General features: G+C 44.7%; 1 protein-coding gene across 4 annotated transcripts in view; it reads right to left on the reverse strand.

Moving 5' to 3' along the window:
* The window catches only part of SORCS1 (sortilin related VPS10 domain containing receptor 1), a 291,565-nt gene extending 276,657 nt beyond the window's left edge, over nucleotides 1–14,908 (reverse strand). For all 4 annotated transcript variants that reach the window (XM_057420911.1, XM_057420910.1, XM_057420912.1 and 1 more), the window contains exon 1: nucleotides 14,067–14,908. In XM_057420911.1, coding sequence (XP_057276894.1) covers nucleotides 14,067–14,696 — 630 coding nt within the window. In that variant the 5' untranslated portion in view covers nucleotides 14,697–14,908. The remainder of the gene's footprint in view (nucleotides 1–14,066) is intronic.
* Nucleotides 14,909–15,656: the final 748 nt, after the last annotated feature.

Raw genomic sequence — 15,656 nt, forward strand, 5'->3', positions numbered from 1 at the left:
ATTTTCATCTTCTAGCAGCTGCTATCGTATAACATATTTCTGGCTCATTTGAGCAGCTTCTTAGAAGGACAAATTTACTAATGGGTTAAAATTTAATTGATATCGTATCATCTCAGGTCAATTGTCAACCACAAAATTCCATGTATTTAAGCAGAGGCACCAAATTACAGACATCTTTCCTTTACTCTGAACTCCCTCAAATAAAGATCTCCATGTACGTCCTTATTTAAACAAAATGCTCTCTATATAAAAGATCAAGTGCAGGTTTCCTGAGTAACATTCTATAATGAGATGCTGATTCCTTTGTACTATATTCTCTGCTGCTCATAAAATTTCTCAAAGTATCTCTTTCCCCTACTTGCTCATAAAGGTTTGTTTCTCATCAAAATCCACCTTGTCAAACACAGGATTTCTCAGAAATTACTCTTTCTGCCTGGTCTTTCAATAACTCAGCTTTAGAAAGGAATAGATGGATTCTCTTTCTGCCTGCCACAAAGCAGTTCTTGGCTTCAAGTGAATCCTGATTTACATGAGTGGAAAAGGCTGGAAGACACATACTCAACATTCCTCCTCAACCATTGCATTCTGAGATGGTGCCAGACACAATGGAGATATGGAAAGGATAGAGCAAGGCAGGCAATGAAATTTTCTTCTGTTTACGTGCATGTGCTTCTTTCTCTTTAGTCTGACAGGAGCACTTGTTAACTCTTCTTGGAAGGATCTCTGTAAAGTACTTTGGAGTTTGTTTTCTTATTTCACTTTAAAGCCATCACTCAGATGCCTCGCTGAAACGTGTCCCTTAAAAATTTGAACAGCACTGAAGAAAATCAGTGCTGCTGTACAAAGCAAAGACATTGACAGCAATTTTTAAAGGACATGAGCAGCCATCAAAGCATACGAAGACCATCCAGAGCACAGACTTTTCCTGGAAATACTTACTACACTCAACATCACTTTAAAAGTTGGAAGAAACAGCAGCATATCTTTGGTTAACTCTAAGAGAAATGTGATGTTTACCTGCACTGAAGCTGTACTTTACCCCCACTGGTCTTTCTACATCCGCGAAAATACAGATGTAATGAACCTGCCAAGAGGGTGGCTGAAAGGGACCTGAACCAAAACAGGACAGAACAGCAGAAATCAATTCTAACTTGGGATAAAACTGAATGGAAATATTGAGAAGAAAATGGGAAGCACTAGAAACTTTTTTTTCCTCCCTCCAAATCCACTGGCCCATTCCAAATCCATGCACAAATCAGAAAAACCATCAGTATATGTTACTTGCTCCACTGGATTTTGGGTGGATCCACACCCTATGTGCATGGGGAAATCATAAAGATAGGCTTTAACATTGTAATGAGTCCTGAACAGTGACAACACTTAAATTCCCTACAGCCTGATACACTTGAAACAACAACAAAATAATAAATGGAGGGGATGTAAATCCAGTATTTCTGGGCTTCAGAGCAAAGGTGGCAAAACTGGCCCACATCTCTGTAATTTGGAGATGCTGAGGTTTGTCAGACCTCAGCTGTATCCTGGCCAGCAGCTCCTCAACTATGCAAGTAGCCTATTGCAATCACAGCTCCTGGCCTGATTCTGAGCTGTGTTATAAGGAATGAAGTCAAAGGAAGCTGAAGAAAAAAGGAAACACTATGTTTTCTACAGAAGTTTTTCAGGAAGGCTTTGACTGTGTAATGGGGAAGAGACTATAGGAACCTGTATCTTACTGACACTTTAATAACTAAAGCCACAGAGCTCCAGTCCAGTTGCTGCAGAACTGGCCCATCCCAAACACACACACACAAAACCAAACCCAATCAAACAAAAAAACCCTAAAAACCAAACCAAACAAAACCCCCAAACAAAACAAAAAAACAAACAAAAAACCCAACCACAAACCCAAAGAAAACCTAGATAGCTTTTTATCCTCCAACCTAATGAATGGGGCTTTCTTCAGATATCGCAACTAGAAGGGAACCATTTCTTCAGAGTCCTGGCTTACCAGTTTTTAAGGTGCATGTGTTCTTGTTTTCGAATTTGTTCTGCAAGAGCAACACTTGGTGTCACCTGGATTTGGAAGAAAGGCTAACAGGACAGGAGTCTCCAAGTTGATGCTGGAAGATGTTATGTGCAGTTCCCTAAACCAGGCACTGTTGTCATACAGCCACATGTATTTCCTGTCAGCACTGAGTCCACCATTCATCCTTGTGCTTCTACTTGTCTTATCCATCTGGAAACCAGGAGGGAAAAAAGCAGGTGGACCTAGCAGGACCACCATAGAAGCTTCAGCATGTTCCTCTTTGCATATAGGATATTCCTGCTGGCTTTACAGCTCCCTGTCGCTAACACCTGCAGCATCCCGTTTAATTGCTGCCTTGGCCTGCCAGAGTAGCTGAGATGTTTGACAGCTACTCTGTCAATGCAAGCTGCACTGGCTCGTGGGCAGGCCTGTTCATCGTGACAATTATTAGGGTTATGTTTGCCTTTCATTAATAGAGAAACACTTCCCTTCCCCAGCCCTTCTGCATCAAGGGAAAGCATCAGCACTCGTACACCTACACACACAGGTGAGTGTGGCTCTTTCCTCATGTGTTTATTGTTTTATGGGCTTTTAGGAATCACACTCCAAATGTGCTGCTGTCTCAGCTGTCACTGCTTATCACATTACAATAACGATCGCTGCTTTCAGAAGCCAGTTCAGGTTTAATCATCGCTTCCCTCCAAGCTGTCCATCACAGGGTGGTCGCCAGGCAACAGCATCAACAGACAGGGCTGTGGGTGGCTGGTAAGGAGGATGGAGCACACCAGTGTTGCAGGAAGGAAGAACTCACGTTCCTATGGGAGAGGGAGGCACAGGGGTGGTTGAGATTGTCTGGTGGGATCCCAGCTTGCAGCATGATGAAAATAACAGGGATTTCAGTGATTGCAGAATCCAGTGTTTTCATGGAGGAAGAAAAGATGGCAGGACCCCGGCTGATGGCACAGTAATGCATAGTTGGGTTCCTTGCTTCAGCTCTTATAAGTGTCCATGGTCCAGTTCTCTCCATCACAGGTGGCCTGGCAGGACCCTGCTATCCTGCTTAGCTTGCAGCTACAGGCACAGCCTGTGGTTAGAGGCAGCTGGAATCAGCCACATTTATTCCTTTAAAATGAGTTGTTTGGGAATGGATGGGGAATTTTGAAGAAAAAAGAAAGGCCACATTTTAACTTATAAAAATTGAAAATTAAATAGAAGACAACACTGATATTGGAGCTTTTCATCCAAAAGATGAAAATGAGCCAGAGAATGTTTTGGTTTGTTTTGTTTCATTTTGTTTTTCAGGAGATACACAATTAAACAGACATTTGTCATTTAAACAAACAGATGCAGATCTTTGTTAAAGTATCTTTGGGTTACAACAGCCTAAATTGTTATTGCTAAACTTCAGCAGCTCTTCTGTAGAGACACTATGTCACTGGATCCAGGCTAAGTCCAGTTCTATGTTATTGTCTCTAGCCCAGGTATTAAATTTAATGCATCTGCTGTTTTGCTCATGTGTCTTTTATTTACCTGTTTCTCCTTTCCCATGGAAAAAATCTATTGAATTTCATGCAAACAATGTAAAATCTAAAATTTATTGGCAGGTAGCCGTTTCCAAAATCTGATTGTTTCCAATAATGATTAATTTAAAGCTTTTATCTTTCATCTATAGAAACGTAGTTTTCTTCTTGGAAATTGGAACCTAAACTCAACAGAAAACAAATTAACTTTCCATATCATGTTCTTTGGCATTTACAGCTTGATTTTCACTACAAGCACGTTTTTTTACACATAAAAATATATTTACATTTACACGTAGGTAAATTCTCCAAAAACTAAGGACCTTGAATATTCCATTTGAATATCTAGTGGAATTCGTTTCTCCTTGGTCTGTTTTCAGACAATATTCTATGAAAGGTACTGGCAACACTCTTAGCCAAGGCAGGGAACATTAAGCTATTTCTAAAGGTTTATACCAACCGAGGCACACGCAGAGAAAGGAAGCAGATGACCTTTTTCATCTATTGAAAATATACCTTGGATTTAAAATATTTTTTTTTCCATGCAAATCTACTCCAAATGATTAAATGGGCCCCATTCCCCCATTACTGAAGAATTTCCCAGAGATTTCTGAATCAGGAATTTTATGATTCCTCTATCCCCCCTCTGATTAAAAAAAAAGTGCACCTGAGAAAATCACATATTGAGCAGGGACAATTTATGAAGAGAAAAACAACGCTACGTTTGTTATATAAATCAACCTTAAATGCAGTGGGAGAGGTGAAGGAGGAAAAGACATTTGGGGAAAGACATGGGATGTCTCTGTTGGGTTATCTAAATAGCCTGAGATTTTCTAAAGAGCCTTTTATTTCCTCCTGAAGACCTGCATGAAAACAATCTGCAAGAGCTGTTGGCACCGCTGTCCTTCAATAATCATCAGCAAAGGTGATATAAAACCTAACACAAATAGCACATGAGCACCAATGGTGAGCTGGGAGCAGTGTTTAAGGAATCAAAAGCTTCCTATGTGTAGCTGAACACTCTCCAACCAAAAAAATCAACCCCAAACCAGCCCTCCCATGCCTTGGGAACACGTCTGCCTTGAAATGCCAACGGCAAATCATCCCTTTCCATCTATTCTCCTTCATCTCTTGATTTACTATATTTGTGCAAAGCATGGAAGACTCTCTAAATGGGCTCTTAAGTTCCAAGGGGCAGCAAGAAGTGATAAGCAGGCCAGGGGAGGATGTATTCCTGAGGGCAGTCTGAAAGCTGTCTTGATGAATTTCAGACACCCTCTCTCAACACCAGCCATATCTTTTTGTACTAGATGCACTCCAGTACTTTTACCAGCCCAGAGAGTCCAAGAGTCTCTTCCCTGCCTTGCTGCTTCTGCATCAGAAAATGCAATACTAGGGGGAAACTTGGCTATTTTTCTTTATGTGGACAACCTCTCTGGGAATGAAGGTGGGTGATGTTTGCTGGTATCATGTAATTTACTGCCTTACTCATACTCTGTGGTCTCTTTATCTTGCCTTGAGGTTCATCAGCCACACTTACCAGCAACACAGCATGGCTCAACCCCTTTATCCCACCCTGCCACTCACTTGGGGTGGGCTTTGTCTCATCTGGGCTATCTCTGAGTTTTCCTTCCAGGAAAAGAAAAATCACAAGACCTGTAACTCCCTTCACTTTGCTACCCCTGCAGCAGTTCTGCCCCTAACCACAGCACAGGGAGAGAGCACCAGGGGCTCTGCCCCAGCATGGGCTGCTCTTGGTGGGGATACTTAGCACTGACATCCCTCCATAGCAACAGAAATAGGTCTGACTTCCCACCTTTTTCCCCCCACACTGCCTAAATCTCTATCTCTTTCCCTCTCGCCCCATATCAGAGGCATCTGAGCACAGCCTGCCCTGAGCATATCCCTGGCAAGGCAGCACATGGGGGAGAAGTTCAGAGGTAGCTCTCAGTCCCAGTGTGCTATCACACGAGAACATCACCCCCCTAATTAGGGACAGAATGTGAGGTTAAATTAAGTTCTTGGGGACCCTCTGAAAGAAAGGAATTACATTTTAGGACATATCCTTAGATATCCATTTCCATCTTAAAGCACTTTCCTTTTATGTTCGCCAAGGAGACAAAGTGTGGTACCAAGTAAAAGTGTTATTGTGTTACCAGCACAGAGAATTAGGGATTAAGTGCTCTCATGTTAACTGTTGTTTGATTTAAGAGACAGCCAAAAAAATTGCAAGTGGCTAAAAATCATTTTACTGCATCAACCTTTATATGCATTTAAAATTCCAAAATAATTAGTCTATCACCCAATGCTGCCATTTGAATTGGAATCAAGGCCCATTTTCATTTCACATAGAAATGTCAATTAGAGCTGTGGGAGTCATTGATTTCTTGGTTTGCTGGCCAGATATATAAAAAAAGAGAGAAGTGCCTTCTATCAGTCTGGTACTTTTTCTCCTCCTATGAAATGAAAACCTGAGTGTAGCTTTGGCTTTGGATGAACAGGGACCAGTAAACACAGCTTTTATAATAACATCAGTTTCCCAAATATAGGCAAATATAGTTTCAGATGCTCTATCATTAACAGGCCTGCACACCAGATTAGGATACAGGACTCACAGGATGCTCCTGCCCTGTGAAGCAGTAGCTAGAGGCAATGCCATCTCAAATGTCACTAGATGCCTCTGTGTGGGACACTGCATCAAGGTTTTTGTATCACTGGATCATTTTTAAATATAGAATGAAAGAATTGGAAATCCATTCAAAAAAATGCTGCCTTGAAACAAAACAATGAAAAAGGCATTACACGTAAGCTTTCATGTTTTTTGCTCGTTTGGGGCTGCTTCTCAGGAGCCTTGAGAGCAAAAGGAAATTAGTGTGAACCTACGAAATGCTCTGGCCAAGCTACAACAGCATTTTCCAGAGGAAGAAGTCTTTGATGGGGCAGTTTCACTCCCCTCGCTGGAGCTCTGCACAATGTTGTATTGTTGTTGTATTCAGTCTGGCATAGCAAGAAAGGCCCAGAGGAGACAAAATTGTCCAAGATTGTCTGATGCTAAACTTACAGCCCTTCACATGTAAAGCTGAACCACAACTGAATGGGTCAGAATGGTCTCTAACCTTTCCAGAATGAATTAAGGACTTCTGACCTTCTTGCTTCCCCCTCTGGACAGACCCCATCATGACTGCCAGGTCAGGGAAATATAAAAGTCTTCTTTGAAGTCAGGAGGAAAGGGAAATAAAACTTTTCTTTTATAAAGTACAGTATTAAAAAGATTGAAAACTATAACCCTATTGCTTTATATAGTTTATAGCCTCTCGATATTGCAGGAATGTCAGTTGCAACTGTCAGTGCTCTTCCATTATTCTCCTTAATCTCCCCTTGTGATAGGACTTGCATATCCCACCTGTCAAGTCTGGGTTGGATGCTCCTCACCATCTTCCAAACTCTTTCACAGAGACCAGATTCATAGAGACAAGACTTTCTTCTTGTCCTCATGGATTCTCTTTCACCTACTGCTTTCTCTCAGTGCACAGCTATTCTTATTAATGATTTCCCAAATATCCGATTTCGTATTCTGTATATGAAAAGCCTACGTTTTATGCAGTCAAGAAATATATCTAGAGATGGACAGCAACACAGAAGAAAGACATACTATGGCTATTGACTCATTTTTGCTAAATCAAATGCACACACCCTCAAAAAACCCACACACCTCAAAACATTCTGGTTAAATAAAGTCCTACTCACACTTACAGGAAATTGTCCAGTGTCTTCTCTCACTGAAGGCTTGTTTTAAAGGATGCTTCATATCTACAATGGATGTAAAGTATCTTTGATCTACACAGTGGTAAATCTAGTTCAGAAGACCAAAATCTGAAACAGGGAACTTTTAGCAATACTATTTTTTTTTTTTACTTGATTTTTTTTCTGGTTTAAATCCTCATTTTTGTTTCCTCACTTTTTATTCAGCCCTTACTAAATATATTCTCATTAGCTCTAGCAAGAGATTAGCCTGAAACAGTGTCTGCATCTGGTGCATAATACTATTAATACTATTACATGTTGTTGTAATATGTAACCAGCTCATACTACATCTCACTGAAGTATTTTAATGCAGGCATGTTCCTCAGATAAATCCTTTTGGGGACTTGCTTCCTGCACCTTAGGAACCAATCTAAATGCAAAGTGATTGACAGTGAGATCATTCCTCACTGTGTGTCTCACTGTGTATCTGGCTGTGCGTTCCACATCTATGTTCATGTCCTTAAAACTCCTCCTTTATAATAATGCAATTGCCATGGGAGGAAGGGAGCAGTGCGCTATCACAGTGTCATACAACATAATGTCAGTCACTCACTGGATGATGTTTGCAGGTCCTTCATCCATCCCTAGCTCTACACTGGAGCCACAGCTCTGCCAGCAAGGGAAGGACAGAGGCTACGAACTACAGCCTGCTGCATGAACACAGCATCTGAGCAAAGAAGTCTCAGAGTGAGATGATATGAAAAGTGACATTTTGATTGTGATCCCCCTTTCTGGTGTGAACAGAGGAACGCTGGTGATTTAACACACTTTTGCCATGCCTTTACTGTCTCACTTGTAAAAGGGAATACATTTCTTATCATCTGCATGCAACTGTGTTCATAAAAAGCAAAAATCTGATTCAAATTCGAGCTCTCAGGTACCTGACTCCTAGAAATTCACAGTTCACTTTCCACAATGTGTCTTACAAGCAGATACAGAAAGAACAGTGCTTGCTTGATTTAGCAAACCAGAGGCTGAAAGGGAATGTGATCACTGCCTGTAAAATAATTCCAGGGGGCGTAAGTGCCAGGAAGGGAAGATAACTTTAAATAAAAGGCACATGCACAAATGGGGAAAAAAAAAGTATCTCAATTGCCTAATGGCAATGTTAGAACAGAAATCAGATAGAAGTTTCCAACAGCCAGGAGAATAAGGCTTATAAAGCTATCAGAAAAGGAAGAAGGCAATAGGATGGTGGGTTGAAAGAAACCCAACTGTTTTTAAGATGCAGTTTGATCAGTTTATGGCTGTAGGATACAGTACCTGCAGCCCTGTGCCGTTCTTGAAGTTCCTAATTTATAAAGTAGGTTTGAACACTTCAACTCAAAATCCAGCAACAAGTGATTCATAATTACTTTATCCAGCAGGAAATACAACAGACTGGAAATATACAGGTATATTGTTATCCTGCCTTACATGTGCCCACTTCGTCCCGTCGAGTAAGAGCCTGCAACACAGTCTCATCTTGCCTAAAAGTTCTCCCATAAGAGACCTAAGTCTTCCCCTGTTGTCTAGTGTAATCACCTGACAATAGCAGTGATGACCTTGCAGGTTTCATTCTGCACTGGACCCATCAGTTGTATTGATTTTCTACTGTGGATGGAATGTAAAACCTCTCTGGCCATGATTGTTTTGCATCTGGTCCAAACTCCATCTCCATCAGTCTTTTGAGGATCTTCTGTTGTGGAGGACCTTTGAGAAGCCCCGCTTTGTCTTTCCAGGCACATAAATCACTGAAGTCTGAACCACTGTTTAAGGGTATTGTGACTGTGTAAAAGCCAATCTCCAGAGATCTGCCAATGACACCAAGTTGTGTGGTTCAGTTGATATGCTGGAGGGAAGGAATGCCATCCAGAGGGGCCTTAACACACTTGTGAGGTGGGCTGATGCCAACCTCATGAAGTTTAACTATGACAAGTGGAAGGTCCTACACCTGGGTCAGAGCAATCCCAGGCACAGCTACAGGTTGGGCAGAGAAGAGATTCAGAGCAGCCCTGTGGAGAAGGACTTGGGGCTGTTGGCTGATGAGAAACTTAACATGAGCCAGCTTCAGTGTGCTCTCCCAGCCCAGAAAGCCAACCGTATCCTTTTGGCTGCATCAAAAGAAGCGTGACCAGCAGGTCGAAGGAGGTGATCCTGCCCCTTTACTCTGCTCTTGTGAGACCTCACCTGGAGTACTGTGTGCAGTTCTGGTGTCCTCAACATAAAAAGGACATGGAACTGTTGGACAAGTCCAGAGAAGGGCCACGAGGATGATCAGGGGACTGGAGCACCTCCTGTATGAAGACAGGCTGAGGAAGTTGAGGCTGTTCAGCCTGGAGAAGAGAAGGCTGTGTGGAGACCTCGTAGCAGCCTTCCAGTATCTGAAGGAGGCCTATAGGGATGCTGGGGAGGGACTCTTCATTAGGGACTGTAGTGACAGGACAAGGGGTAACAGGTTAAAACTTAAACAGGGGAAGTTTAGATTGGATATAAGGAAGACATTTTTTACTGTAAAGGCGGTTAGGCACTGGAATGGGTTGCCTAGGGAAGTTGTGAATGCTCCATCCCTGGTGGTGTTCAAGGCAGAGCCTTGGGTGATATGGTTTAGTGTGAGGTGTCCCTGCCCATGGCAGGGGGGTTGGAATTGGGTGATCTTAAGGTCCTTTCCAACCCTAACTATTCTATGATTCTATGATTCTACTTGCCCTAATGTCTGGCCCAGGAGAGCACTCGGTCCACTGCAAGGCAACAGTAAGCTGCCTTATTAAGCAAATGTGAAACCCATGCTGCTTTCCCTCACAGCACACTTTACAGAACAAGCTATAGCATCAAAGCTCTTATTCAGACTCCCTTCTGACCTCCTCCAATGTTTTTTGCTCTTTTTCCAGGATACTTTCAAATGAACAAGTCAGGGACTAATCTCACTCCAAGCCAGCCTAGGACATAAGCAGTCTTGGTGTCTTGTGAGCTCTGATCCATCCATTTCCCAAAAGTTCATAATGGACGTCTCCTAGAGATTTGCTTCTCTCCACTTAAACCAAGCCTCTCTTTTAGCTCCTCACACAAATCTCGGCTAGCTGTTTTCTCCTAGTCTACAGCATAGCATCAAGGGAGTTATGGGGATTCCAAATCTAGAGTGTTTGAATATACCACATCAGGAAGCACTTATGCTATCTCTGTGAGCTAGAAAACATGCCAGCTTCTACACTTTCCAGTGATGAATTGCAAAAAGGGGTACAAAAAGGCAGCTCTCACTTGTGTGTCATTTGAGAAAGATTTTACCTTACAGGATCTTTTACTCCAGTTACTACAGAGGCCAGTGGAAAATCTCTCAGGATGTATCAATGCACGTAAATTAAGCAGTTCCAGGACCCATTCACAGACTCAATAGTCTATACTCTTATTGCATTGACAAAATGGTTCCAGGCAGGCTACTGGCATGGGCCAGTTAACACCTTCCTGGATGATTCCCACAGTCTGGGGCTCAGAACAAGCCAATGAGTGATTCCAGCACCCAGTTTAGCTGCAACCACTCTTCTCTGTTTTGCAGTCTGAGAGCTCAGGATTGTGGAAATGCTGCCAGCCTTGTGTGGCCTTGCCCAGTTCCACTGGAGCAGAGAAAGTATGGCCAACCTGGGTTTTAATACAACACTGGATACACTCCCAGCTTCTTTCCCATCAGCCATCTGATATCCAATCTCCCTACACCTATGCTCTCCTCTGGGGAACTCCTGCTGGCTCCACCAGTGAAAAAGCCAAGGTATAAAGGAGGGATTAATGCACATGTGAAGTATATGCCTATGGTGTGAGCTGGGCATACTCCGAATGTCTGGATATGGATACTGTGCTGGAGGGCAAGCTGTCCAGGGAGCACCCAAATTCGTTGATGGGCCAAAATAATCCCCGATATAAGACAATTTGTGGATTTATACCTGGGCTATTGCTTGTTCTTCCTATTGTACCTGTGGCCAAGCAAACAGCAAGTTTATTCTCAGAGCACAGTGCTGTCAGTGAGATGGTGCACACACTCATCATGAAATCACAGCCAAGGCTGAAAGTACCTGCAAATACCAAGAACAATCGCTCACAGAAATCAGGAGTCCTTTAAGAGGTCCCTTCTCCATTAGATGCACTGTAATTATAACCAAAGCACTATCAAAATAAAGATACAAGGCTGAGGCTGACAGAATTAGATACACTGCAACAGAAAAACTTGGTGCTGACAGTGCTTTAATTTTCCAGCTTTTCAAACTAAAGAGATTTCAAATATTTTAAGATTTGCTTTTTTTCCTGTACTCACACAGATGCCACAAACTACGATCGTCTTCATAGTGCCCCTGTGCCTGGGTGAAAGGCAAAAGCTGTTTGACAGCAGCATTTAGAGAGCACACCGAATGAAAACATGAGGTGTGTTGCATTCCCCCGCCATGGCAGGGGCACACACACAGGCAGGAAGCCAGCAGCTGCCACTGCTGAGTGTGGCCAGGACACTGGGGTTACACAGTATCCCTCACAAGCAGCATCATGAGATCTCCTGCGACCCCTGTGCAGGCAGAAAGACATGTGTTGTACCCTAAAGAAAGCATTTCACCCCAACCCACTCCCAGATCTTCCACAGACAAGTCCTCAAAACCCCCATTTGGTCAGTGCCACTTTGGGCTACCTCCTGGAACATGCACTATTGTTTCAGCTAAGCCCAGACAAGCCTGTTGAGCATCCAAGTCCTGCTGAGGCCCAGCTTCATTCCATGTTGTAAAGGGTAGGCAATCACAGGACAGGATAGCACAGCATTGCCAGAGCCCTCAGTAATCTCCCCATGTGCAATGCAACCTGCAGCTCTTTGGGAAGGACAGTAGCAAAATATTTCCCCACAGCTCCCTGAAAACATTTACACCAAGACACTAGTAAATATAATAAATATAATAGGGAAGTAAATCAGTCCCTGGCATTAGTAGTCCATACTACTACAGTGGGCAGAACCATAGGTACATGGATGTGTGTACCTATGTATAATGTATTAATGTATTTAATGTATAATTAAACACATATATAACAATGCATGTGTCTTAATAAATGCACAGATGAAACAATTGCAGTGATTGACCTAATAAATATACAGCTGAAACATAACTGCAGTGATAGACCAGGAAAATTGATGCCTGCTGGATGACTTTTTATATCAAAAGCTTTTTCTTAGCAAATGGGTCACTTTAAACCAGCATCAGCCTCCATTCAATTTGTCTGAACAGACCTGAGTTCCTACAGGGCAGCTTCTCTTTGCACAACTGCGTGAGAAACAGGCTAACTGAGTTGTGAAGAAAGGGGAAAGTCCTTCAAAATAGAGATGACAAGTATTCCTCTGTCATTTAATTGATTAAAATGCTCCTGATAAAACCATAAAACCATGTCCCAATTAAGTAGGGCTGAACCCCACAGTGAGGTGCTTATGACATCTGCTGTAATTCTAAATTGGGTGGCTGTGATATACCTCACTACAATCTATACCACGAGGAATTCATAATGATTAGACCATTATTTCAGAATGTTGCTAGGCTCCTAGGACTAAAAGCTGAAAAGGAGGTGAAGGATTTCTGCCAAGCAGCCAGACACATGGCATTACAGCTGCAGACACCTTAAAGGAGAAGAGCCCAAGCCCCCCTTTCTCCTGTGAAGTTGTACAGGCAACAAGCATGTGGTATTAGCATCCCTTTCTGTTACTAGTGCTCTGTTTGCTGTCTCTAAGAGGCAAAGTGACAGAAGTTGTAGCATTCAGGCAGACAGTTTCCCCCACTTCTGCTACTCCACAAGCAGAGTTAATGGCAAGCAGAAAGCCCACCAGGCAACTCACTCTGCCTTCCCCAGGCCTCAGCCCTTGATGCCAGGTTGCCTCTGCAATAGAGGACAGATACAGCACTCAAGTTAACTTGGTAACTTTGATGACAGGACTATTGATACAGCTTGGAGACCAGTCACCTATTGCTATTGCTGTTTTTGTTTTGCTTGGCTCATCTTGGAGGTGTTCTGCTATTATTCTGGGAAAGAGGCAAGAACTGTCTTATTTTAACACCTTGGTGACAAGAGACTAAAAGCAGCTTTAGCCCTTGCACAGAGGCACCTCAGAGATGAAGTCCTGAAACCATCCAGCGTCTCCCTATCAGAAGGCCCTGGGGATGAGCCCTTGGGCTGACGTGGGCCACCAGGGCTAGGCGGAGGAGGAGCAGCACCAGAGGGGCTCTCCCAGGCCTTGCTTGCAGCTGAGCCTCCCAGGCTCCAGGCGGGGGTTACCCCGAGGAGAAGACAGGGTGCACGGACGGCTGCCCCAGCGGAGATCGCCACAGGGGGTGGCTGTGGTTTATCCCTCTCTGCTCCCAGGGGGAGGGAAAAATGGGCTGGAGGGGGCTGTGCTCTGGTTTATCTTTCTCTGCCTCCGGGTTGAAGGAGAAAAGGGTTGGTTGGAGGGGGCTGTGCTCAGCGGGCGGGCGGCGGAAAGTTTTTTTGCTCCAGAAGAATGGCCCTTTTGAAGCACTTCTGCCCCACTGCACACTGCTAAGCGAAGCCAATCCCCGTCGCCCAGAGGAGTAAAATTCCCTCTCGAAGAAGAATTAAAACCCAGCACCCCCATCCTACCCCACAGAACAAGGGGAAAAGGGAAAAAAAAAGGATTTAAAAAAAAAAAAAAGGAAAAAGCGGACAAAAGCACCCCTCTCCCTCCCGCAGCCCGCCGCGGCGGTACTCACGCTGCTGTTGTGCCCGGACCAGTGCACCATGGCTTGGTTGTGCGCCGAGTCGCCGGCGAGGGCGAAGGTGGTGCTGCCCAGCCGCAGCTCCTCCAGCCCGAAGCGGGCGGCGCCGCTCTCTCCCGGCTCCCGCCCCGCCGCGCCCCGCGGGCTGCGGCCCCGCCGCCGCCGCACCGACCCCGGCCGACTGCGCGCCGCGGGGGACTCCCGGCCACGGAGAGGTTGCTCCTCGGCAGGAGCCGCTGCCGCCGCCGCTCGGGGCCGGCTCTGCCCGGTCACTTTCTCGGTGTCCCTGGTCACTCGCCGGGTCTCCCAGCCGCTGAATTTCGTCCCTGGAGGAGCAGGAGACAGGGTCGCTCGCAGCCCGGCATCCTCCGCCTCCTTCCCGGCCCCTTGCCCTCTCTCACCTCCCTTCTTTCCGGGGAATCTCCTCTGCTCCTTTTCTCCTCTGTCGGTCCTCAAATGCATTAGTAATCCCTGCTGCGGATGTTGCTGCTGCGGCTTCAACTGGGAACGGCAGGATCTGCAAGTTATTTCTGCACCGGTAAAGCCAAAAGTGAAGAGGAAAAGCCATGTCCAGTATAGCAGAGCAACGTGCCAGGCTGGGTACCAGCCAGCAACTTTTTCCATCGCTGCTGACTGCTGATGAGTGCGAGGGAGAAAGAGCAAGAAGGAGAGAGCAGGAGCGAGAGAGCGAGGTGCTGCCGATTTACCCGCCGCGGGGTAAACACAGCGAGAACTCCACAAAGTTTCGGACTCTGCTGTGTTAGATGTGGCGGGGGCAGGGGAGATTGTTCTCTTCCCCCTCTTTTTTGCCCCTTGTTTTCTTTTGCTTCTTTTGCACTTTTCCCTTTTTTCCCCTCTTTTTTTTCCCTTTTTTTTTTTTTTTCCTTTCCCCCCCAAGACTGGCGTCGCTGATCAGGCGTTTGATGGAAGCCAAAGCCACAACCACACGGGGGAGGAGCTGAACTGAAATCAGAGAGAGAGGGAGAGAGAGAGGAGCAAATCCTGGCTGGTGATTCCTCCCGGCTGCCTCCGTGGAAGTCTCTGCTCGCTCCTCTCCCGCTCGCTCTCTCTCTGCTTGCTCCCACTTGGCCGCTTCTGCATCACACTCCTCCCGCAGCCGCCCCGCCAGGACGCCCTGCGTGTGTCGTGAGCGATTGGTTATTCACACCCCCCCCACACACACATTACACACACACAACACTCCATGACTTACCCCAACTTTTAAACTCAAATCACCCTATCCCTTCCATCAGCTCAAACCTCTAAAACCCACTCCCCAACATACTAAACCCACCTCACATGGACTTGGAAGCAAACGTGCAAAGTGGAGGAGCAATACATACATATAAACACACATACATGTGTGTATAGTGTTTCCAGAGGAGATATTTTAATTCGATTAAGTGGGCTTAAACGACTGATCAGGCTCTGAAATGTCCCTATGAAACTTGCCAACTACAGTTGCTGGGAATAGGCAGCTGTGCTTGGTTTGACAGAGAGAAAGTCACATTTCTACCCCTCCGTTCCCTCCTCTGCTTTTGCTTTGCTGTACTGTCATTTACAGTAGCTGTCGATGTTTCAATA

Source organism: Pezoporus wallicus, unplaced genomic scaffold, assembly GCF_028554395.1.
Source record: "Pezoporus wallicus isolate ANWC-B61680 ecotype Strahan unplaced genomic scaffold, APGP_CSIRO_Pwel_v1 contig_3365, whole genome shotgun sequence".
NCBI lineage: Eukaryota > Metazoa > Chordata > Aves > Psittaciformes > Psittacidae > Pezoporus > Pezoporus wallicus.